The sequence below is a fragment of the Nicotiana tomentosiformis genome, chromosome 1 (assembly GCF_000390325.3).
Source record: "Nicotiana tomentosiformis chromosome 1, ASM39032v3, whole genome shotgun sequence".
Classification (NCBI taxonomy): Eukaryota; Viridiplantae; Streptophyta; class Magnoliopsida; order Solanales; family Solanaceae; genus Nicotiana; species Nicotiana tomentosiformis.
Genome location: NC_090812.1, coordinates 94,695,439 through 94,720,586, shown reverse-complemented (window position 1 = coordinate 94,720,586; position 25,148 = coordinate 94,695,439). Strand labels below are relative to the sequence as shown.

General features: G+C 36.1%; 1 protein-coding gene and 2 long non-coding RNA genes across 3 annotated transcripts; 2 read left to right on the top strand and 1 right to left on the bottom strand.

Moving 5' to 3' along the window:
• Positions 1-15,457: 15,457 nt before the first annotated feature.
• On the top strand, positions 15,458-18,925 carry LOC104104141 (endoglucanase 17). The gene is made up of 8 exons (XM_009612146.4): positions 15,458-16,052; positions 16,726-16,932; positions 17,019-17,219; positions 17,311-17,403; positions 17,519-17,680; positions 17,763-17,874; positions 17,955-18,118; positions 18,196-18,925. The coding sequence occupies exons 1-8, from the start codon at positions 15,798-15,800 to the stop codon at positions 18,526-18,528; spliced, it is 1,527 nt and encodes a 508-aa protein (XP_009610441.1). The 5' UTR covers positions 15,458-15,797; the 3' UTR covers positions 18,529-18,925.
• Positions 18,926-19,257: 332 nt separating this feature from the next.
• On the top strand, positions 19,258-21,074 carry LOC117278705 (uncharacterized). Its single transcript, XR_004509047.2, has 2 exons — positions 19,258-20,337; positions 20,857-21,074. It is a non-coding gene; the product is annotated as an uncharacterized lncRNA (long non-coding RNA).
• Positions 19,611-20,863, bottom strand: LOC108946482 (uncharacterized). The gene is made up of 2 exons (XR_001970793.3): positions 20,498-20,863; positions 19,611-20,416 (listed from the first exon to the last, which is right to left on the bottom strand). It is a non-coding gene; the product is annotated as an uncharacterized lncRNA (long non-coding RNA).
• Positions 21,075-25,148: the final 4,074 nt, after the last annotated feature.

Sequence of the window (25,148 nt, the reverse complement as noted above, 5' to 3'; positions counted from 1 at the left end):
AATGGTAAATAAGGAGAGTGGATAGTGATAAAGGGACAGAAATTAAGTACTACACCAAGTTAAACATACAGAGCAACTAATCAAGCAGGCCAGCAGTTTCAGCAAGACAGCAAAGCACCACATAGATAGTCTCATATTGAAATAAATTGGGGAAGCAACAAGTTTGCAAGATATACATAGATTATCATTCATGACATTAAACCGATTGAGACCTAAGAAGTTTGGATTAAGCTAAGCATGCATCTTAGGGTCATGCTAGTCAGTATTTAGACATTGTGATAAACACTAAAGAGGCAAGACATTAAAAATTGACTGGAAAAACATATTAGCATGGGAGCAAGATCATAGTTGAGGCAGAAATGAATATTTATCTTAACATACTAAGTGATGCTAAGGAAAACATGTTTAGAGTGAACCTTAAAGCAGTGTTCTATATAGTTGTGGCTAGTACACAAAGAACAGTCAATCAGACACAAAACTCAGCACTAAATGATTCATAGAGGGAGATTTCCATAGAGTTGTAGTAGTATCCAAAGCAAGGTATGAAGAAACTCTATAACTAACAACATCTAGTCGCAACAGTCAGACTTAGATTAAAATAGGCACGTATTGAAACTTAAAACTAAAACATATTCAGATGCTAGAGGTACATGACTAATTCCAGAAGAAAACAAAGAACCAACATAGAAGTGCAGACCAGCCTAACACAAACTAAGGACAAAGAAGTAAACTATCTCATACATTCAACTATCATAGGATGACAAAAGAGTATCGAGCATTATCATAATAGTGCTATATCAGGGATTCACAAACTAAATCATACTCATATAATTCAAACACATATAAGTATGCAAAAGGAAAGAAAGAAAATTAACATTGCAGGGGTTAAAGCACTAACCAATGGCAAAATTATACGAACAGAAGGATAGTAAAGAGCTTAATAGCAAGAACCCCAGATCTTCGATGTTTCAGAGTTCACAAGAGCCTCAAGAAGGGCTCCGAGCAGTGCTTGCACCGAAGGAGGTCATTTAATAGCCTTGGCTTTCAGCTGGCCCAAAATTTCATAGAATATTCGAGTGCAACAGAGTGAATGAGTAAGTTAAAGGAGGAGAATAATGAGAATAATAGCAGTGATTAGGAGATTCTGAGGTCTCTTCAAGGAGTTTTAGGGGAGGGGTTTATATAGTGTAGAAATCAACCAAGTAAACAAGGAAAACAAATTATTCAAACACAAATAAGGAAAGATATACTAGAGTCAATTAGAATCGGTTATTTTTAGGGCGTGAACAAAGGGGTTCAGTAAATCAACCGAGAATAACAACTATCACGCAAATAATACTAAAAATAAAGGAATACCGAAGATTAAACAGAGAATAAGGAAAATATCATACCAAAAATCATTTAGAGTCAGATTTAGGGCAAAAAAAGTAGAAAACAGGAAAAGAATAGTCAAACACGGAAAAGGAAAAGTATCAATCAATCGAAAAATCAGTAAAGGAAAAAAAAGGAAAGTCTCAAACCCTAGTTAGGACTGACGACTTGAATCGAACCAATAATGCAAGAATCGTTCAATATAATATGCATATAGACGAAAGATCGTCCAGATCCTTACATAATCAAAGTAAATCGATCCGTTCTTGAGAAGTAGTTCTTTCCAAAAATAGGGCAAGAACTAGGTAACATCGAGCAAGAACTAAGTAACACCGTAAACATTCATATAATGATATAGTATCACAAAATAGGTAAGTAGATCATGGATTGATTCCATGTTTGAGTCAGAATCGGAGAGGATTAAGGGTTACGACGGCTAAGGTTTAATCAAAGAAGAAGAGAGATGAGAGATTTTAGGGGCTGCGGGTTTAGGAAATGGGGTTCGGGTTTGGGTGATGGGTAGTTAATTAAAACGGGGGAATGGCTATGGGTCGTTGATCATTTGAGATCAACAGCTAGGATTAGAGGAGAAGCGGGGGGGTCGCGGACCGGGTCCCGATTGGGTTATAACTAAGGGGTCGTTTGGTCTTGGGCCAAGGTTTGGGCTAAAGATATTGGGCCAATTTGGTTCAAAAATTAGTTTAAAGCTAGGCTATTATTTAAATACACAAAAATAATTTATAAAAATGCTTGACAAATAAGTAAAAATATTATTTATACACTGAAATGCTTAACAATAATAAATTTGTATTATAAAAATATAAAATACTATTTTGACACAAGTAATATAAATAAAGAGCATTTATGTACAGATATAGGCTATTACTGCAAAATTGCGCAAATAGCTTAACAATCTTAATGTAATTACATAAAATGAAGTAAACTATTTGAAACATGTATTATAGGTGCAAAAATAGTAACTTTAAGTAGTTAAGTCATCATCAAATACTTTGAAGGAGTAATTAATAACTATTCAAGTAATCAATTTAAAAACTCTAAAAATTATGGAAAATTATAGAGAATGTTTGTATAGGTTTGTAAACTAAATGATGATGCAAATATGCCATGTTGAAAGTATATATGCATTTTTAGAAAATATGAGGGAAAACTTGGGTATCAACACAAGTCATAATACCTAAAGTGAAGCTGCTTAGGGTATCAAACCATTGAATGACGCGCTAGGACTCAAAATGACCGGTCGGATCGTTACACTCAATAATTGGATGCAGACAGCCACTGCAAAGCTGTATAACTTATCCAATACTATTGTAGTGCAGTCTTCTGTTCAGGCACCTCAGTTTTCCCCGGCAGTTGAAAAGACATTGAAAAGCTCCTAGAGAAACAGAACACTATTATGGCTACCTAAGTACAACATGGGTCAGTGATCGAAGAGCTGGGAAAAGAAGTAAAGAAGATGAGAAAGTCCTAAGCCAACAAGAAGTAACTGGACAAGATCCGGAGACATGTGACCATGCTTGCTACAGGCGTAGATCTCCACTTTGACATGCTGCTTGACCCAGACCATTCTGTCCCAGATCCTACAACACCATCTGCACCGGTGGCACCAGCTAGCCAGTATGAAGAGCCAGACCTTGCTGCCTACATTGCTGAGGCAGTGCGTCAGATATTCGCTAACCCAGCCATACCCAGAGTTGAGGATGATGAGATTTAGTTGGCTGAGCCTGAGGGCGATGACACTGTTGGTGACACAGAGATGTCCGAGGATCCATAATGAGTTTTTTTCACTCTTTCCCCTCTTTTACTCTTATTTTTTTTAAGTGTTGAGGACAATGTTTATCTTTATTCGGGGAGGAGGGGTGGAGTTTATTTATTATATTTGATACATTATGAGATATTTGATCTGTAATAACTTGATATTATTCTCTCTTTTCTTATTATGTATATTTATATTCTCTCTCTTTCTCTCATTATGTATATTCATTCTATCTTCAGTAGGTTTTGCTTAATAGCTTCTTTATTTTTGTTTCTTTAGTAGTTCTTTATTTGCTTTAGTACCTTCTTTGTTTGATTTAGTAGTTTCTTTTTATATTTTAGTAGATAATAAGCCTTTGGTTTTCTTAATGCTACGGTTCTTTCCAAAGGTAGTTGTTGTATGAACCGGGTGACTCGTCTCAACGATGGATGGCGTGACAACCTTCTTAAGAGAATAAAACTGTTTTTATATTTAGATAATAATAGTAGTAGTAATGACTAAAAAAAGGGACATAATTAAGTCATGCTCGAAGAGTCAACCATGCTTCAATTGGCACCAACACACTTAACTACGTGTTTATGGTTAGAAACAAGGTTTGTGAAATAAATAGCTCTAGTTAGTGACTTCGTGACTCTTGTATTGACTTTGGCAATCATTGAGTGGTTTAATTGGACCATAGTGGTCTTTAAACTTGAATGTAGTCGTTGTGGGCCCTTGACTCTATCCTCTTTTACAATCTGGTTGCGTGAGCGGTGAGATGAATTGTTGCTAGTTTAAGTATCCGTGTGAAGGGTCTAGAACTTGCCCCGAATGTGTTTCAAGGCGAAATTCTAAGTTTTGCTTGGTTTGAGAAGTGGTTGTAGTCTCTTCTTGGCCCGTTTGACTTTTCTATTGCCAGCCAATGTCATTATCCCTAGTCAACCCCTTTGATCCTCTAGCCTTTCTCATTTGATAACCATGTTACAAGCCTTTATCCATTTTTGTCGTGACCCTCTCTTGGCACCCAAGCTTTCCTTAGCACTCTTGCAAAAAAATGTCTTAAAACATAAGTTTGGGGGAGAGAAGAGGAAATTGAAAAAGGTATCAAGGTACAAAAAGAGAAAAGAAATGATCTATATGAGAAGAAAAGGTAAGAAAAGAAAAGAACAAAAAGAAAGATGCAAAAAAAAGTGAATAAGTGGAAGGGTTGAAGGGATTCAAAAAGAGGTAATGATCCCAAACATGGAGGAATCAAAAAGGGATAAAAGAATGAAATGATTTAGAAAGAGTGATTCTAAGTCTCTCTAGTCCCCAATGAAAAGAAAGTGCCTCTAAGAATCGGCAAAGTGTGAGTCGAGAATTGAAATATGGAGTGCTTAAGTAAAGGTGCAACCACTTACCCATACAGTATCCTACCCTAACACAAAAGCATTCATTACTTCCCGAAAGAAGTCCTAGTTGGTTTCAAATGGAGTGAGCTTACATTAGTAGCGATCTACATAAGGGGAAAGACTATGGTACTTGAAGTCGTACTTGTGACATTCTCTTGAGAGAGATGAGTGAATCTTTCATAAATCTTTGGATTGAGTGCTAAATTTTTTAAAGTAGAGGAGGAAGAGTTTGGAGTCCACCATGACCTACATGATAGAGCAAGAGTCCTTGATGAGTAAAGTCAATTCTTGAATCTCAAATGTCACATTAGAACTATACGTGCATAAATGTTTAACCTGTCGCCTTGTTGATAATACATGAGTAGTGTAGGTAATTGTTGGTCCCAACTGATGTGTTGATGGCTCATCTTTGACTCTTGCTCTATCATGGATTGAGTGCTAAATTTCTTAAAGTAGAGGAGGAAGAGTTTGGAGTCCACCATGACCTACATGATAGAGCAAGAGTCCTTGATGAGTAAAGTCAATTCTTGAAGCTCAAATGTCACATTAGAACTATATGTGCATAAATGTTTAACTTGTCGCCTTGTTGATAATACATGAGTAGTGTGGGTAATTGTTGGTCCCAACTGATGTGTTGATGGCTCATCTTTGACTCGCTGAAATGACCCTTAACTTTTGGAGGTGAGAACTAATTTATTTGCTTGATAACAAGCAAAGACTTAAGTTTGGGGGAGTTGATAAGTGGAGATTTTGACTGCTTATTAGCATCTTTTAGCTTTTATTTTAGTCCGAAAGTATTGAATTGTGTACCCGAAACTAATGAAATTATGCAAATTACAGGAATGTTAGAAGTTTGGTCTCCTGAGATAAAATCCGACTCAAAAAGGAGTGTCCCGAAGCACAAGGCAATAAAGGGGCACAGAAGCACAAATATGTTATCCGCAGAAGGAATTCTGTGGCCGCATAAGAAATTGCGGACCGTAGAATTCCATCTGTGGCGATCAGAGAGCATGCAAAAAAACCAAGTCCACTAGCCTCTGTGAAGTGAAGATTGCCTCGCAGCCGCAATCCTGAAATGTGCAGCCTCAGAAGATTGCCTCGCGGCCGCAGTCTAAAAATGTGTGGCCGCAGATGTCACCTTCCTCCCAACTAAATAAATATGTAGACCACACATGGAATTGTGCGGCCGCAGAACCTCCCGATAGGCATTTTTGTCCATAATTTTTAGCCATGTATAAATAGACGGGTTTCACAAAATTAGGTCAAGTTTGAACATACACAACTGCTGCTGCTATTTTTCTTTGCTATTTTAGGAAGTTTTAGCTTATTTAAGTATTTTAACATTAGATTTTATTATTTTAATCTTCCATTATGAGTTCAATTATCTTTTCATCTTTATTTGTTTCAAATCCCATTATGAGTAGCTAGATTTTTACTAGGGTTATGGCCCGACCCTAGTGTGTAAACATTATGGGTGATTAATTTTATGCTTGTTTATGATTGGGTTTTGATTATTTAACTTAGTTCATGCTTCAATTTTAGAATTAATGGTTGAAAACATTGATTCATGCCTATTTGACATAGTCTCTACTTGAGAAAGAGGGACCTAGTCTAGGATAACTTAGCTAGCAAGGAATTGGGTTAATTGAGAGATCGATTAACCTAATTAAATAGTTTAAACTAGATATAGTAAGAACCCGACTTGAGCTCTTATCAACTGTAATGGTTGATACCCATTTGGACGTGAGAAAGCCAAATTGAGCAAAATCACTCTCTGACTGAGAGGTATTGAGTGGGTAATGTAGAGTTGAGAGCTATAATACACCCCAATCAACAAAACAAGTATAACATCTTTATCCCATTAGGCAAACACCTAGGTTATGGTCACAACCCTAAGCCTTTATTCCAATTGGAAAAACCTCAAAAATATTTATCTATAATCTATTTTCTTTAGCTTGCATACATTAGAGTAACAGTAGAAATAGTAAACAAAACCTTGTTGTGGAAGTTCAATCTTAGATGATAACCCATTTGCTTGCTTCAAATATATACTCCTAACACCCCTTATAACTCCTTGTGAAAATCGACCCCGACTCTTGTTGGGTACTATTATTGCATACGATCGTATCATATCTCCTATAGAGGTGTGTTGTGGATGTCATCAATACTTGCCCCCATTCTCGGCATCGTCTACTTCTTTTTCACCGTGAGTCTCATAGACAGACAGCCTTTGATCTCCACGTGTAACTATACTCAATTCCATATCATGTGCATGGGCGGCCAACTCTTCAAAAGTTTTAGGCTTTATTCCTTGCAAGATGTAGCGAAGGCCCCAATGTATACCTTGCATGCACATTTCGACGCTATAAGTTTCGCTAAGATGGTCTTTGCAATTGAGACTTAAACTCCTCCAATGATTGATGAATTCAATAACTAGCTCCTCCTTCAATCATGCTCACAATACGCCTTATGCTATGGAAGAGATTGGGGAATTTTGGCTCGAGTTGCTCCCAATTATCGATAGAACCAGGTTCAAGATTTATGTACCAATCGAAAGCATTTCCTTTGAGAGATCGAACAAACTGCTCTACAAGGTGATCATCATAAGTTGCAACATCATTACACGTCTCGATGAAGTGTGCAACATGTTGCTTGGGATTCCCTTTACCGTCGAATTGTTGAAGCTTAGGAGGTTGATATCCGCTTGGCATCTTCAAGTTATAAATACTTTGTGTGTACGGCTTTTCGTATGTAAGGAAAGATTTAGGCAAAGGCTCAATTTTATCTTTGATGGCCCCTATGATGAAGTCCTTCAATTGCTCAACATGAATCTGTCCATCAAAAGAGACTTGGAGCTCTTGGGTCATTGTTGCTAGCTTTGTAGAGGACTCTCCTTTCTCTTAAATTTCTGGAAGCTTCATAGGTGCTTGGGTTGATTCTTCATCCATCATACTCTCCACCGTATTCATCAACTTGAAAAGTTTATCATCTTGATATTTCATGTACTTTGTCAGGCCTTCAACTGCTTTTGTCAAATTTGAAAGTTGTTCTTCTATGGTAGAAGCTTCAATCATTATCATTTGCATGACCACCGTAGAGGACAAAAAATGGTATGGATCATCACTTGGATAGAAAGAAGATTGTAGAGTGACACGAGGAGAGATTGGAGAAAATTCATTGCTCAAGACGGCATCATCTTTCTGCATGAAGGGATTGTGGGACTGGCGATGACATTCTTTTGAAAGGCTGAATCGCGTCAAAGTTTGTTCGACCGCCTCAGCGATGTTGTTCCCTTTTTCTAGCATGTACGAAGAGGATCTTACTTCTTTTAGAAAAGATGAACCAAAAATATGAGTTGCGGACGACAGTTCAAGCATTTGTTGTCCTAGCATCTCGAATTTTCTTCTTTTGATTTGGCCAACAATCTCCATGGCAACTTCCAATCCGCTTTTGGAGTCAGATCTAGGGTTGATTTTCATTGAGGTCATCGTTGTGTTCTTGAACTTTGAAGAGAAGAGATAAGAGGTAGAGATCGTCCACTGGGTGTACCAATTTGTTTGCAATAAATTTTCTTAGAGCAAAAAATTAAAAGCAATCACAATATAAAAATAAAAATACATAATTTTATTGATAAACAATACGGATACAATTCTGTTTTTTCCTTGATTCTTCTCTCCTGATTATCTTTGTAATTCGAGGGCTGAATCAGCATATTTCTCGAACTTAGGATGATGCAGACCTTCCTGAGATGTATTTGATCTTCATGAAAGTCGAGCGTTGTGTGGATATTCCTCTTGAAGTATTTGATTATCAAGAAGCGTCCCGCTACATATTGATCTTTTTGTGAATCCCGAGAATTTATGGAATTGTTGGATCGTCTTTGAAGGACATATGTAGCCTTATTTATAGGCCTGAATTAGGGTTTGGGAGGGGTAGCCACCAAGTAACCCTAATAGACTCCTAATATTTCAAGAGTCGTCTTGTAGTGTCTTGAATTTAGGATTTATCTTGCTCTATTAAAATTTCAGTGTCTACAAATACCCCCTACTTCAAGGTTTGTCGAGGTGTAAGTTTGCTGAAACTTAAAGACGAGACTTGAAGTACCCGACCATCACAACGGATAATTTTGAAACTTGATATTTTCGATTTGCAGGAGGAAGAGATGAAGGGCAAAACTGGGCGTGCCAGAATTTGTAACAACTAAATTTCGTTCCTGAAAAATAATAATCAAGACAAGAAATATAGCGACAAATATTATATTTGATTTCAAGTGATGGGGTTATAATCTCTAGAATATCTCAAATCTAAAGAGACGTAGTCCTCTGATTCTTCTCCTAGCGAATGATGTCTCAAGATCTTGAGAGCTTGATCTTGAACTTGACGGATTTCAGATTTATGGTGCATCATGAACAATTTGAAGGTCATCACGAATCAGGATTTATTGTAGGATTATCACGAATAGAAGATTTAAAGTCGCCCGCCTATGATTTGAGTTCGCCTTTGCGATTTGAGCACTGACGGAGATTGCAGATGTGGATGGAGACCTTGATGTTATTCTTTAGAGCTTCTTTAGCCTTTCCTTCTGTTTACTTGGTTGATCATCTAGCCTTCTCCTGTGACCCTTTTATATGGGTGTGGGGTTAAGTAGCCTCCAAGAAAACCCTATTGGGTCATTGGACTTGAGGCTCATGGCCGACTCAATTGATAGAAGACCAACTAATGAGCTAGCCCAATAGTATATTAGACTTTTATTTAAATCAATTTAATTAGATTTAAATAACAAACCCAGTTACACCAGTCCATATTAATTAATTGGACCAATATATATTTAATTTGTGGTAAAATCCAAATTTCTTATGAATTTAAATTTGATAAAATTTTAGTTGTCTACATGTCCATTCTTTATAGATGGTGGGATTATCTTTCGTAGTTATAATCTCACGATTATAATCCTATAATAACTTAATTTTTAACCAAACGGCAAGTGGATGGAAAATACTTACCCGCACTGAATGTTTACACCTGACTAAACAATTAACCTTAAGAATCAACAAATTAAAGTGAAAATGTATGTCACTTTAGTATGGTTAATTGTTAAAAAATATGAATACAAAACATATGTTTTACATTTATTCGCTTGATGCATGTAAGTTTTTACCTTAGGGGATAGGTTGGTAAGAGTAGCTTCCATCAGTGTTTTAAAAGGCGTGGGCGTAAGGCGAGGCGTTTTACATATGCCTTAGCGAGGCGTAAGCCCCGAGGCACGGGGCGTAAGCCCCATAGGTATTTAATTTTTAATATTTTATAAAATAATATAATTACAGTAAATATTTATAAACATATAAAATTGCATAAAAATTGAAAAGAAAACTATATATATATATATATATATATATATATATATATATATATATATGTGTGTGAGTGTGTGTGTGTGTGTGTGTGTGTGTGTATGTGCGCGCGTGCTTCATTCTCACAAAAAACTAGTCAAAACAATTTATTATACGTTACTTAGAAACCCAAGTAACTTGAGTCGAAAAGAATAAAGTTTTCTACAAAGAGGAACAAAAAGGATGACTAAGCTTCAATTTGAGCTTTGAACTTGCTGCTATGAAGGAGAATGGAGTTCTCTTTGTATTTGTAAAAAAAATTGAATATTCATTGCTTTTGGGAAATGTTAGCAGACTAGCGGACAAGATAAAGAATTGGGAAAGACCATAAATTGGAGCTTCAATCAATAAAAAGGTCTTGACTTTTAAATTTAATACATTTCAGTTCCTTTTTAAAATTTTTGAGTAATTACCAAGCTGAATTTTGAAAATTTGGGTATTATATGAAGGACTTATTCAACAAATTTTATTTTAATTTTAAAAAAAACTCTGGGGCATACGCCTCACTAAAAAAACCCGCTTCAAACGCCCGGGCGTACGCCTCTTGAGACTTTCGCTCCACACCATCGCCCCGGGACCTTTTTGGTGCGCCTCGTCCTGAAAACGCCTTTAAAAACACTGGTTTCCATTTTGTCATTTCCCAGAAAAAAACCGGGTTTTTCCTTTTTAGCGTATTGGCACGTCAAGATAGTTTAGGAATAAGAAAAATATTTATTCATCAAATGTAAGAGTCTGTTCTGTTTGTGACTTTGTTCTTACTAGCAACATCTCCTTTCCAACGAAATTTAAATGTTTCTTCTTCTCTTTGCTCTTTGTTCTTCTTCTCATTAGACTATTTAACATTGTACGTTTTCTATCCTCAAAAATCTTGAAATTGCAAGAGAATTTTCCAGTAGTATTTTTGGAGGAAGAGTGAGGCTGCATGAGATGGTATGATGTGTAAAGCAAATCTTTCACACCCGAAACTTAAAGGGAGAGCTCACCACAAAAGAAAACTAACTAGAAATCAAATGAGAGAATACCAATGGCATCTGCCGTAACACGCAAAAAAATACTAGAAGGCACACTACATAAATACACAAAAAAACTACTGATTACAACATACAACAATTAAGCCTCAATTTTGTGGCCGATCGAGTAAGGGACTTTAACAGGGACAACGACAAAAACAACCCAGTATAATCCCACTAGTAGGGTCTGGGAAGGGTAGTTTGTACGTAGACCTTACCTCTACCCTAGGGTAGAGAGGCTGTTTCCGATAGACCCCCGGCTCCCTCCCTCCAAGAACTCCCCACCTTGCTCTTGGGGTGACTCGAACTCACAAACTCTTGGTTGGAACTCCCCACTTTAACCGGGAAATTCAAGAAAATACTCTGCAATTGCCACACTTAGAATCTGAACTTTTGACCTAAAGCAAATTTTGAACTATTATTGCCACTATACTAATAGCTTCCCTTATAATGGGATTCAATAATTTATATATATACACAAATAATTATTTTTACCTTTTTGTATAGTACATTTTTATGAGGAAACTGATTCAATTGTTCATAGCTCCACATGTGCCTCATCCCAAACAAGTTGGGATCAATTTTATGAATCTTTATTGTCCATATTATAATTTTATTTAAGTTCGTCTTAGTCCAAATGTATAAAAGAATTTAGTAACATGACCTACAACTATGTAATAATAGGATCAGGAAATGCATGCCAACTCCAAAGGGATGAAACATGAAAAAGAATGTAAAGAGAGATTGGAATGATGAATCCTATAACAGCACATGCCCATGCCCCTTATTAGTTGTTATAGATGCACCCCACGAAGGGAAATAGGGAATGAATGAGAAGGAATAAATATACCCTCTCACTCTCCTATTATTGATTCCAAATGGGGGTGTTTTGGAATTGATAGAAAATCTAGTAGTAATGAGGCTGTCCATGATACTTCTCTAACTTTTAATCTTGAGGCAGTTTCCTCTCTTCAATAGAACTCAGACAAGTTTGCACAGGAAAATAAATCCAATGAGAATTGAGAAAAGGATAAAGTAGACTTTTGAGGTAACTGCACATGAAATGTGAGCTTTTAGCATGTGGAGAGAGATCAGAACTTCAGAAGAAGCACATGCTGATATGACAAACATGCTTCTAACTTCTGGTCTGGACCCAATGCCCTTAATTTGCTTTTTTGCTAACCAGAAGTTAGATTTTTCATGGCTACCTTTCCCTTACTACTTGTTTATATTAAGTAGTAATAACTATTTTCACTTCTATCAAAGAAGAATTAAGCCCCCCTCCTTGTATTATTTTTATCACATGGCCATTTGTGGATGATGTTTTTGGTATTTAATAATGGCACTTCTCACCCAATCCACAGCGTCCACTGCGCTGCTTTCATTCTTCGGCATCTTTTACCTGTCAGTCTCTATTGACTACACTTGCTCTTACTACAAGGACAATTATACCCTTCTTTTACAACAGTGGTGTGCGGGTGTACCTGTATGTATATCGACTGTTCCACTAAAGTATCGATTAGTTTTGTCTACCAAGATTTAGACTCAGAATAAAAATAACTTACGTAGAATTTTTTGTGATCTTCGTTGGATTTGAATTCTAGTCTCTTATGGTTTCACCTTTTTATTGATTGCTTCGCCATACCTTTTCGGTACACAAATCATGCACATTGTATTTGCACCCTTAACAGTTCTCACATAAACACGCACTACCAAGTTTGTATCTCTGCATTCCCAATTCGATCAGATTGATTACGATTAAAGAAAATAGCACAAAACGAAAACTTTGTTATCTTTACAGTTTTCACATAATCACGCACTAAGGAGCTACCAAGTTGGCCAACTTAGTAAGATTTTAGTATCAATTATGTGTATCACGAAAGGGAAAACTACAGATGTATATCTGCATTCCCAATTCGATCAGATTGATTAGGAATAAAGAAAATAACACAAAACGAAAACTTTATTATTTTTGATTCTTTTTTATCTTCATTGGGCTCAATGAGACAAATGGTGTGGCCAATGAGTTTCTTTTTCTTTCTGTTTTTATGGGGAGACTAGCTTAACAGCTGGAAATGGAAGCAGGGCATGTGAAGAAAATCCCATTTCTTTTTTCTACATCTCTGATCTCTAGACATACTATCAAAATGAAAGAAGAATTCAAAGAAATCGAATTGGTATATATTTATCCGCACATATTTGGCAGTCCAAATTAAAGTGAAAGTGTATATTACAATCATGGTTAAGTAATAATTAATATGTGAACAAGAGACACAGTCACACAACTTATTGATTTAGTGTAAACACAAAATAGAATAAAAATAAAAAAATTAATTACAAAATCGGTGATTAATTAGGTTCAGCGGCAGAGCCATAATATTAAATTTTATGAGTTCTAAATTGTAGAATAATGATATCTAGTGTTAGTAACTTAAGTTTAAAGTTAATTTTTGTACATATTTTTGAACTTTTTAATACATACTCCCTCCGGCCTCCGGTCCATAATTAGTGTCTTTTTTATCTCTGGCACACCTCTTAAAAAAATACAACTCATAGAGGAAAAAAAAAGATATATTCACTAAATTACCCTAAATTAAAATTTGCATATTGTTACCTTGACATATTGAGATATGTAAATAATGATAAATTCTGGAAAAATAAAATTAATTCCTTCTTGATTATATAAAAAGACACTTATTTTGGACCAAAACGAAAAGACAAAAAAATCACTTATTATGAACGGAACTGAATATATAAAATTTAAACTAAAGTTATTAAATTCGGCCAAAGCTCCTACTTAACCTTCTAGCTCCGAAAGAAGGATTGGGAGTTCTTAGTAGATTGTGCAATATAGTCTTTGTCCTGGATCGATAAATAGCTTCTTGGTTCAAGTGCATGAACATGAAAGCATGAGATTAATGAAGGACAAGGCATGGGCCTTTTGTTGACTCTTTTTTTGACTCACTCACTGAACTCAAGATTCAAGCACCAAATAAACCCATCCTTATTTTCTTTGCCTTTATCCGACACAAAGCTTCACTCTTTACTGCAGCGTTTCCCTTCCATGTAAATTGTTGCTAGTACTTTAGTATGGTGTATCTTTGACCCCAAGTGTTCCAAAGAAATGGGAGTGGCTATCTCCACTACTATATCAATGTCCGTATCCATCTTTAAAATATACTGCAATTTTGCAAGTATTTTCACAAAATTAGACGGTCGAAATTCAAGGTTTAGTTCAGTATCTAAAAGTACTAATAGTTTCACTACAATTGAACATGTATTAATGTCCATGTTGAGTATATAAGAACATATAAAAGGGATAATGAAGTATTAGATTATCTAGTACATTATTTTTAAAATTTTATATTGAACGTTCAAATTTTGAACTCCAAGATTGAATTAAGAGAATGCGTTTTTGAAATATTACATAATTTTATTAAAGGTCAAATATGTCATCAACCAACCTCACTAAACGTACGATTGGAAACAAATATCGTTAGTGATAGATATACAATTAATTGCAAGAATGAACATCCTTAAAGTTTTCCTTTTCTATGTTTTGAGCTTGTCTTTGCTTATTAAAATTATGACTTTGTAGATCAACCTTACAACTTTGAACTTCATTGTATTGCACCAATTAATTGCAAACTATTCACCAGAATATTAAATTGGCATGGTTGGGAAAGGATTGCAAGGACCTGCTTTTATACCTCGTCCATCTTAAGGATTTTCTCTTTGAAGAAAAGGGGAAAGAAAGGAGAAACATGTGACAAGTCACTCTCGTCACTAATGCTAACCCAACGTCTCACTATAACGAATAGTAATAGTCTATGACAATACCATGCCGACTTGCGTGATATCGAACTGCCAAATTTTGCAGTCAAAAAGCTTTTCACAGACAATAAAGGGTTCCCACGGTAAAAAAAAGAAAGGAAAACTAATTCTTGCTCCTTAGTTTAAACTAGTATTTGGACATAAATTTGGTTGAAACTTGAAAAATTAATTTTTAAAGATAAGATATAAAATGATGTGGTTGGACTTTTTTTTTTTTTTTTTAACTGAAAAAGAATTTGAAGTTTTGTGAGTAAAAAACTTTAAAAACTACTATAGAGTTGTTTTTGGAATTTGAAGATTTTATTTTTAAAATTTGCCCAAAAAATAATTAAAATCTATAAACAAACGGATATTTGAAAACAACTAAATAATCATGTAAAGTTAGCAGAAATGGATTAAGAGGAGGGTACAGTATTTGTGTCTGTAGAATGCTTGTGAGGAGTTAAACTGAGAAGTGTTGATTGTTGAAAAACATTTCGCGTTAAAATGCATTATTGACAAGATTAATTTTCTTTCGTGTACTATGAATAAATTTCTATTATATCTACCATAAAATGAAAGTACGCATAACTTTGCTATGTGATTTAACTAATTAATAGTATGTGTCACTTGTTCTTATGCAAACAACCCAATTTAGTGGTTCTTTACTATCCTTTTAATAGGGTATATATTTTTTTATCTAATCTTTGAATATAAAACACATTTTTCATAAAACAGTTCAGGTGATTTTACGTTCGCTAAATTGTAAGGGTACATCAAATTTTGGGCAAGAGAGAGTAATACTAGACTAATAGCCATCAATTAATTAAATGAAAGCCAAAAAAAAGTCACTAACTGCTAATGGGGCTTAATGATTGCAAGCAGGCAGGACGTTAAAGAAGCAGCTTCTTCCTTTGCTTTGCTTTATAAATTATAAATACGGAGAGGGGTTTCTTGTTTCTCTGCCACTGCAGCCCTTTGCCGGTAGTTAGTCGTTTAGCAGGTTTGTTGGTTGGTTTTAGGGGGCTGGGGGTTTTAGAGTGTACTTTTCAGTTAGGCAGTTTCCATTATGGCTTCTTCCTTTTCTTCTTCTTCCACATTTGCCATAGCCACTTTCCTTTTATTGCTATGCTTCACTACCCCTCTGTTTCTTGCCAAACCTCAACACCACGCCCACCATCCTCGCTTTGCTTCTCATAACTATAGAGATGCTCTCGCCAAATCCATTATTTATTTTGAGGGTCAGAGGTCAGGGAAGCTCCCTTCTAACCAGAGGATCACTTGGCGCAAAGATTCTGGCCTTTCAGATGGCAAAGCCATGGGTGTATGTTTTTAAAACTTTTTTCGTCTTTTTAACTCTACAAATAGTTGTTGTTCTATGTTGTTTTTGTTTTGTTTTAACGCTAGAAATGGTCCTCTTTTGATGTGTTTAGTTGTAAAGGGAGAATCTTGCACTTGTTTTGTTGATTTTGGGGTGAATAGTGGCAATGCAGGTTTACTTTTGACATGTATAGTAATTTTGGGGTGAATAATGGCAATGCGGGTCCTCTTTTGATATGTTTAGTTGTAAAGGAAGAATCTTCAAGCTGTTTTGGGTAATTTTTTTAGGTGAATAATGGCAGTGCAGGTCCTCTTTTGACATGTTTAGTAGTAAAGGAAGAATCTTGAATTGTTTCGTTGATTTTGAGGTGAATAATAGTAATGCAGGTCCTCTTTTGACATGTTTAGTTGTAAAGAAAGAGTCTTGAACTTGTTTTTGTTGATTTTGGGGTGAATAATAGCAATGCAGGTCCTCTTTTGACATGTTTCGTTGTAAAGGAAGAATCTTGAACTTGTTTTTGTTGATTTTGGGGTGAATAATAGAAATGCAGGTCCTCTTTTGACAAGCTTCGTTGTAAAAGAAGAATCTTGAACTTGTTTTTGGGGTCAATTTGTGTTTGTTGATTTTGGGGGTGAATTTATTTTTGTTGATTTTGGGATGAACATTGGCAATGCAGGTCGATTTGGTTGGTGGATATTACGACGCTGGAGACAATGTGAAGTTTGGTTTCCCAATGGCATTCACAACCACAATGCTGTCATGGAGTGTGCTTGAGTTTGGTGGAATGATGAAAGGAGAGCTACAGAATGCTAAAGAAGCCATTGGTTGGGCTACAGAGTATCTGCTCAAGGTCACTGCCCATCCGGACACCATTTACGTTCAGGTTCAATTCTGATCTCAAGAGTGGAATATCTCAACTCTGAAGTGAATAATTATTTTGTCTTGAAGCAAGTCTTTATCTTGTTGTAGGTGGGGGATGCAGGAAAGGACCACTCTTGTTGGGAGAGACCTGAGGATATGGACACCCCAAGAAGTGTTTTCAAGATTGACAAAAACACTCCAGGGACTGAGGTTGCTGCTGAAACTGCTGCTGCTCTGGCTGCTGCTTCGTTAGTCTATAGAAAATGCAACCCTTCTTACTCCAAACTACTAGTCAAAAGGGCCATCAGGGTATTTCTCAGAAACACCATCATTTGTTGTATATAGATCAAGAAAATGGGTGGCAGAACCTAAGTTTTTTTTTGTTTGTGTTCGTTTTTAGGTATTTGAATTTGCGGATAAGTACAGAGGTTCATACAGCAATGGGTTGAGAAAAGTAGTGTGTCCTTATTATTGCTCAGTTTCTGGATATGAGGTAAAAGAAAATCAGCTATGTACTGCAGTTTAGCTTGATATATTCTCAACACCTTAAGGTGAAACAAAATATTTGGTCTTAGCTGGTGCACTGATTTTGACTGATAAATGTATAGGATGAGCTGTTGTGGGGTGCTGCTTGGTTACATAGAGCCACAAAGAATCCATCTTATCTCAGTTATATCCAAAGAAATGGTCAAATTCTTGGGGCTGCAGAGACTGATAATACATTCGGGTGGGACAATAAGCATGTTGGAGCAAGGATTCTTCTTTCCAAGGTTCAATCTTTACCTGTGCATTTTTTGGTACTTGTTAGTTGGCTAGTATCAAGTTAATGGATTATTTTGTTTCTCATTTCAGGCATTTCTTGTTCAAAAGCTTCAATCTCTCCATGATTACAAGAGTCACGCGGACAACTACATTTGCTCCCTTATTCCAGGCACACCGTTTTCTCAGGCTCAATATACACCAGGTTAATTTCCTAGTTCATTTTTCACCTTTCTCTTAGTTTCCAGTTCAAAGCTGTGGATTAAAAAAACTTCAATTTTACAGGAGGGTTACTCTTCAAGATGGACGACAGCAATATGCAGTATGTGACCTCTACTTCTTTCCTGCTAGTCACCTATGCCAAGTACTTAACATCCGCTCGTATGGTGGTTAAATGTGGTGGAGTTGTTGTTACACCAAAGAGGCTACGAAACATAGCCAAAAAGCAGGTTTGGTAAAATCAATTTTGTAACATTTTAAGTATATAGTAGACCATCAGTGCATAAATTTAAACCCGTGCATGCAGGTGGACTATTTGTTAGGAGACAATCCATTGAAAATGTCATTCATGGTGGGATATGGAGCTAGGTATCCACAGAGAATTCATCACAGGGGATCTTCATTGCCCTCGGTCTCGAACCATCCATCAAAAATAGAATGCAGGTCCGGATTCAATGTGATGAGTTCACAAGCACCAAACCCGAACGTACTGGTTGGGGCTGTGGTTGGTGGTCCGGATGAGCACGATCGTTTCCCAGACGAGCGTTCAGATTATGAGCAATCTGAACCCGCGACATACATTAACGCTCCACTAGTTGGAACACTGACTTACCTGGCTCACTCATTTGGCCAACTCTAGAGAAGAAGTGTCATGGGCAACTAGAGATAGAATAGTAGAATCAAGAATGAAGCCATGTTGGTCTTTTTACTAGTGAAATAGGGAGTAATATAATATAGGTTCTAATTATCCTACTGGTATGTGCTGGTGTGTCGTGGGTGTATTGGCCGAGACCAAAAAAAGAGGCTCGAGCCCCCCCCCCCCCCTGCGGGTTCTTTGATGCCCCTTATGCACAGGCCTAATGCTGCTTTCATTTTTTGTATTGGCCTTGGAGCGTATCAGTATTATTAATGTATAACTTTCATGTTATGTTCCAGTTTTGAGTTTTGTAAACTTTGGAATAGTATAGGGTAATATCATCTGAATTTCGTCTTTGCAACGGTGCTTATTTGAAGTATCAAAATCAGTGACTTTCTAATTCATTTTTTCACTTTACGTAATTATGTAATGAAAAAAAGGACAAAAAGTGATAACTTTACTTGTGATTTCCATGTGTGGACGAACAAGTGCACAGCAGCTGAAAAACAAATTATGCATAGGCCAGATTTGGGTTTTAGGGGCAAACGTTCAGAAAGGAGATGTAATAGCTAACAAAGTACTACCATGAATTTAGGGGCCAAATATTTGACCGTTAGTTCTTAAAAGCTAGTGTAGCGAAGAGCCCAATAAGTCCTAAAACTCAACAAAATAACGACTCAAAATTGACATTGAAGTGTGAAGGCTGCAAATACTGCAGACTAAAGTAAAAATGTCAGTGACTTACATTTCTCTCTCAGTACCGGTAAATATTTAAAATCAATTTAATTTAGGCAGAATACAGCCCTTTAAATGTGGCCATTTTTTTCATTTGGATACCTAAACTAAGGTAGGTACCTATTGGGCACTTTAAGTGAACACAAATTGTGTCAATTAGACACACCGGTGAAAAGCCGTTTCTTTTTTGGCCAAATACATCGACAGCCCTTTAAACTTGATGCCAAATTTCACTTAGACATCTCAACCAACTTAGACACCTCAACCAACGCTTGTTCCTATTAACCACTTGAACTTCATATAAAATATACCTATTAAACACAAATTTGATAATTTCATACCAACACTAATACGTAAATCTCACTCTCTTTTAAAATGGAAGACCAAACCAATAAAAAAATTTCATGTCAGCAAAAATAAAATAGGCAATATTAAAAATAATCTGACCCAAAAAAGAAAGAGAAAAACAGAGTTAATGGCCGGGAATACCATAGCGGTCATCGGCAAAACTTGCTATCAACCAACTTTAGCTACAACACAAATCTAAAATGAAAGCTTTTTTGTATTCAAGTCTTGATGAATGACATCCCATAGCAGGCGGTCATTAGCTTGTCCGTTAATCCTTCATTTGCTTCGATTCTTCTTCCAAAAAAATAAATTTACTTAGATTAAAATGCGATTGTGGTGGTGGACGCCCAGATCTGATAAAGGGATGAAAATAGCAGTGATAATGGTCAAATTTGATAAAGAAGAAGGCAATGGTGGTAGTGATCGGACTTGAAGGAGGAGGTGGTGGTGGTGATATGTGGTAGCAACGCCGAATCCGAAGAAGAAAAAGATAGTGGTGAATATGGTGGCCGACGGCTGAACTGGAAAAGATTGGGGAGGAGATAGTGGTCATGTTGGTGGTTAGATTTGAAGGAGAAAGAGGTGGTGATGATGGTGGCAGTGGTCGAATTTAAAGGAGCAAGAGGAGTCGGTGATTATAGTGGTCGCCGGCAAGATCTAAAAAAAGAAAGTAAGCGGTGGAGATGGCCAAAGAAGAAGAAAATAGTTTGAAAATTGTTTAGAGAAAAGGTAATTGGTGTAGATTACTTTCCGGCCAAAAACTATGCATTTTTCGGTGAATAATATGTAAGACTAGCTTTTCACGCGCCTGTAAGATGTAACAAATACGTATTATTATATTTTAATAAGAACAATTTGTATAAAGTTTAGGTGTTCAATACAAACAAACCTCAGTTGAAGTGTCTTAAGTGAAATTTGGTGTCAAGTTTAAGGAACTGTGTATATATTTGGCTTTCTTTTTTCTTCAATATTCCTTCTTCTTCCTTTGTGCCGCCACCATCTCCACCACTATAACTGTTGCTTCAGCACCACCAGGCTTGCTCCACCACCATGCCAATCACTCTGTACTTGTCAAATTCGATTCCAGTGACCAAAAATTACCGTCAACACTATAAATATTTTTAAGAATACACTTCACATTCAATAAAAAAAAATGGTCAACTAGGAATGAAAGAAGCGTTGTTTGCCGCATCGCCACCACCCCGGACGAAAACCCACCTGAGGACCTAATAAAAGTAGTTTTTGCAGGTGTTTGAAGATGAAGAGGATAAGGCTATTAGAGTACCTTTCTAGTGAGGGATTACTGCGGTGGTGGGTTGGGTGCTGCTAGTAGGGGTGGCAAATCCATTTGCTTGCTGAAAGTTGCAATGGATGTAGGCATGTAGCTGAAAAGATAATGGTGATAATCAGCAAGAGTTGTTGAGTTATGAGCTTTCAAGTCTCGGCGGTGTCCATCGGCGGCGAAATAGTGGGTGGAGAAAGTGACGAGTCTTCATCTCCAAGGGCCCTTGAATTTTGGCTTTTTCCCTTTAGTGACATGTTTTTTTTCTTATTGGTCCTACTTTGCCACGTTGGTAGCAAGTGAAATACACACGCTTTAGTTTGTTTGGAGCCGCAAAATATGTGTCTAATTGGCACATTTTTTCTTCGCTTAAAGTGTCCAATAGGAACTACTGCTAGTTTAAGTGTTCAATTGAAAAAAAATGGTCAAGTTTAGGGACCGCCAATGTATTATGCCTTTAATTTATCATGCTTAAGTGAAAATATGAATTATATAACCATAATTAAATGATAAAAGTTTATATACAAACGCATGTGATGCATTCTTTTAACATATGACACATTATCGAACAAAACCAAAGTCACATGTACACTTTGCTTCTTGCAGCTTCTGACTTTGAGCTTTGAAGTTCTATCTAATTTACCTCTCGTCTTTAGAAGTTCGGAAACGGAGGTGACATTAGCCAAAGTAGAAAGAACGTATTTAAATGGAACTAAAAGATTATATTACTAATACAACTTGATGATTATAATATATTATTCACATCTACTAAATTAATATTCTTGCTTATTAATGATTATTTGAGTATTATTTTAAATAACTTGGCAGAAAAAATCATTCACTCTCTTAGTGCAAAACTGCAAACTTAGAACGATAGGAAAATATGATCCTAGCTAATGACACTTGATCTCCGGTTTCAAGATGACCAGCAAATAACATTGCCTTTGGAAGCTGGCTGAAGCCGAATGCAACGCTTGAGATCTCGTAGATAATAAACTATTTCATACTGTTCAACGTTCGCATAATATGATTCCTCATCTAGACCAAATTCATTAGTGAGTCCCCACAGTGATTAGGCGTCACACCAACTATGTAAATATAGTTCAACGGAAAGGACATTATCAATTGATCAAATTTGAAACAACCTTTAAGTGTCTTACTTTCCATCATCATTACCAGCAAAAATCTTCATCAAATCTTCTATGAGATTGAAAATTTGATATTAACATCTTCAACAGTTGTTGAATGGGGATTAAATCCTTTAGTAATAAAGTTTGTGAGAAGCTAATAAATTTTCTTATTATCTCACTTTTGTGCTTTATACCCAATAAGTAGACCATGGAAATGAACAACAGACAAGCTTCAAGAATGATGGTCCGATAGCTTTCGTAGCAAAAGATGTAGAAATTTAAACACGTTCACAGAGCCTACACAGTGGAATATTAATAGGAACGTACCTTCAGCCATGGTTGTTCAAGTGATGTGGGGAAGTTCAAGTGATGTGGGGAATTGCCTTAGAAAAACCTTGATAGAAAACCTAGAGCCTTCTAGCATGTGCCTTTCGTTGGTTGCCAGACTGATGGAGTCACAAGCGTATTTATAGATAGGCTAAGGACTCTTAGGCAAATACTATAGCCCTAAGGACTTCTTCATAAACTACGGACTCCTAATAAAATTATTTCTTTCCATTAAAGAAACTACCATATATACATAACTATAGAATATTATCTGATATACCATTTACTTGGGAGACAAGGTAAATAATTTATTACCTAATATGTGGGCCACACTAGAAGTCTCTAGAAGAGATGGTAAATTTCTAACATTCTCCTACTTGGCCCACGTATTAAAATCAGATAATCCTTTATGAGAGATAAACATATAATATGGCCATAGACTTTATTATTCAACTAAAAGTTATGCAATAATCACTTTAACTAGAACATATCATTACATGAATCATGGTGGTCATGCTCTTAAACAAACAATTCCTTCCATATATTACAATGTACAATATGTTCTAACAAAGTATCAACAACTTTATGAATGAACTTAATATAAGTTATTCAGAGTCCAACTTTATTGGTCCAATGATCACAAAATAATACATGAAAAAATAAAGTGTGCACTGTCATGTATATCAAAATAAACATAATGTCCAAACAAACTGTGAGGGAACAAAGCAAGGCTAAATTGAGCTACTAAGACCCATATGGGTTACATGATCCTTGAAAATATTGGCCGACAGACCTTTAGTCATAGGATCAGCAATCATCAAAGTAGTATTAACATGCTCAAAACTCACATCTTGCTTCTTCACAGTCTCTAACCATCAAGTACTTTATGTCGATGTGCTTGCTTCGGCTGCCACTTTTATTATTCTTAGAAAAGAACACTACAGCTGAATTGTCAGAGAAGATTCTCAATGGCCTTGAAATGGAATCGGCAATCCTAAGGCTGAAAATAAAGTTTTTCAACCATAACGCGTGTGATGTAACTTCAAAGCATGCTATAAATTCAGCTTCCATTGTGGATGTTGCAACAATGGTCTGCTTGACACTTCTCCAAGGTACAACACCTCTAACAAGAAGGAAAATGTATCTTGAAGTGGATTTACCAGTGTCTTTGCATCCACCCAAAGCAGCGTCTGAATATCCAATCACCTCTAATGAGTTAGAATATTTGTATGTGAGCTTAAAATCCTTGGTTCCTTGAAAATATCTCAAAACCCTTTTACCAGTTTTTCAATGGTCAAGACTAGGGTTACTTTGATATATGTCAAGCATTCTTACTGTATAAGAAATATAAGGTCTAGTACATACATGTGCATAGATAAGGCTCCCAACAAGCTGTTACACCTTATATTTTCGTACGCGAGAGTATATCATAAGTCAATTGATGTAAGCTCAAAAATGAGATCGTCTTTGAAAGTACATAAAGTAAGTTAATCATGTTACCTTGGAGGTTACAAATCTTTAAGATCATGGATAACAACTACCAAGAGGGTTGAAAGGCTTAGGAGGTAAGCAAATTGAAGAAAATAAGTTTTGTCGAATGTCGACAAGTTGGGAATGTTATAACATGTACTTTTGGGGTAATACTAGGGTTCTTAACGTGATAAGGAGGTTATGTTATGAGTTATTTTGGTCGTATGATAGTCATGTATTACATTTTGAAGTCAAGCGAGTTTTGGAACAAAAGTTGGCAAAGGTCATCACAAGTTACATTCATAATGTGCTGAATATTATGTCAAATATAGCAGAGCTTTTATCCTAATATACTTGGAATTACAAGATTATACATATATAAAATTGATGATCATATCCATTCATCGATATGATATCGGAGTAGAGAGATATTTGCAGTTTTACGAGACTGCGCAGACTGCATAGGTGACAAGTAGGTGGGTCACTAAAGCCTTTTGAGCAATACCTTACATGTGTTATATGAGGTCTTTGGGGGACATGTTATATACCAAATTGAAGGTCTTGGAATGTAGTTTCCAATGATTTTAACTGTTTGCTCATATGACATACAGATAAAAAGATATAAACATTGGAAGAAGGGCTAATGCTAGGGTGCCAAGTAGCACCTTTTTGACTTTTTAACAAATTGGATATTTATATCCCTTATATCGTCTCTTTCTTCATTTTTTCAGAGACCGCGACTAAATAAGACCCATAAACTTACCCTTAAGATCTCTACAAGGATTTCAAAGAAGATTAACATCCCCGGTATGAAATCAAGAAGCGATAATATTAGAACGATCCCTACGACGTAAGTATTGCTATATCGCCTCTCTTTTTCTTTGTAGTTTGAGTTTTGAAAGGTATTTAATAGTTAAGAAAATTCCTACTTTATGTATTTGAGATCTTAAATATCAAGGAATGTTGATAAATTCATTTCTTAATAGTTAGAACTTATGGGACGGTGATCGAAAATAGTGAGTTCGAGTTATTCGATTTGTAGTGGACTGTTTTGTGGGTTGTTTCGTGTTGTTTCTGGGCTGTATATTTTGATACTATTTAATGGAGTTTTGGAGGATAAATTGTATGGATAAACACCACATAATGGTGAAATGGTGGATTAGTCATTCTTTGTAATATTTTCGGGGTGTTTGACACTACTATAGTTGTCGTTTTTGGTATGAAGTGTCCGGGGTGTGTTGGTCTGTTGTAAGCTAAATATAACATGGATTTGACTTGAATACACTGTGGGAAGTAATTATACTGTGTTCTTACAAGTTCTTAAGGTTATC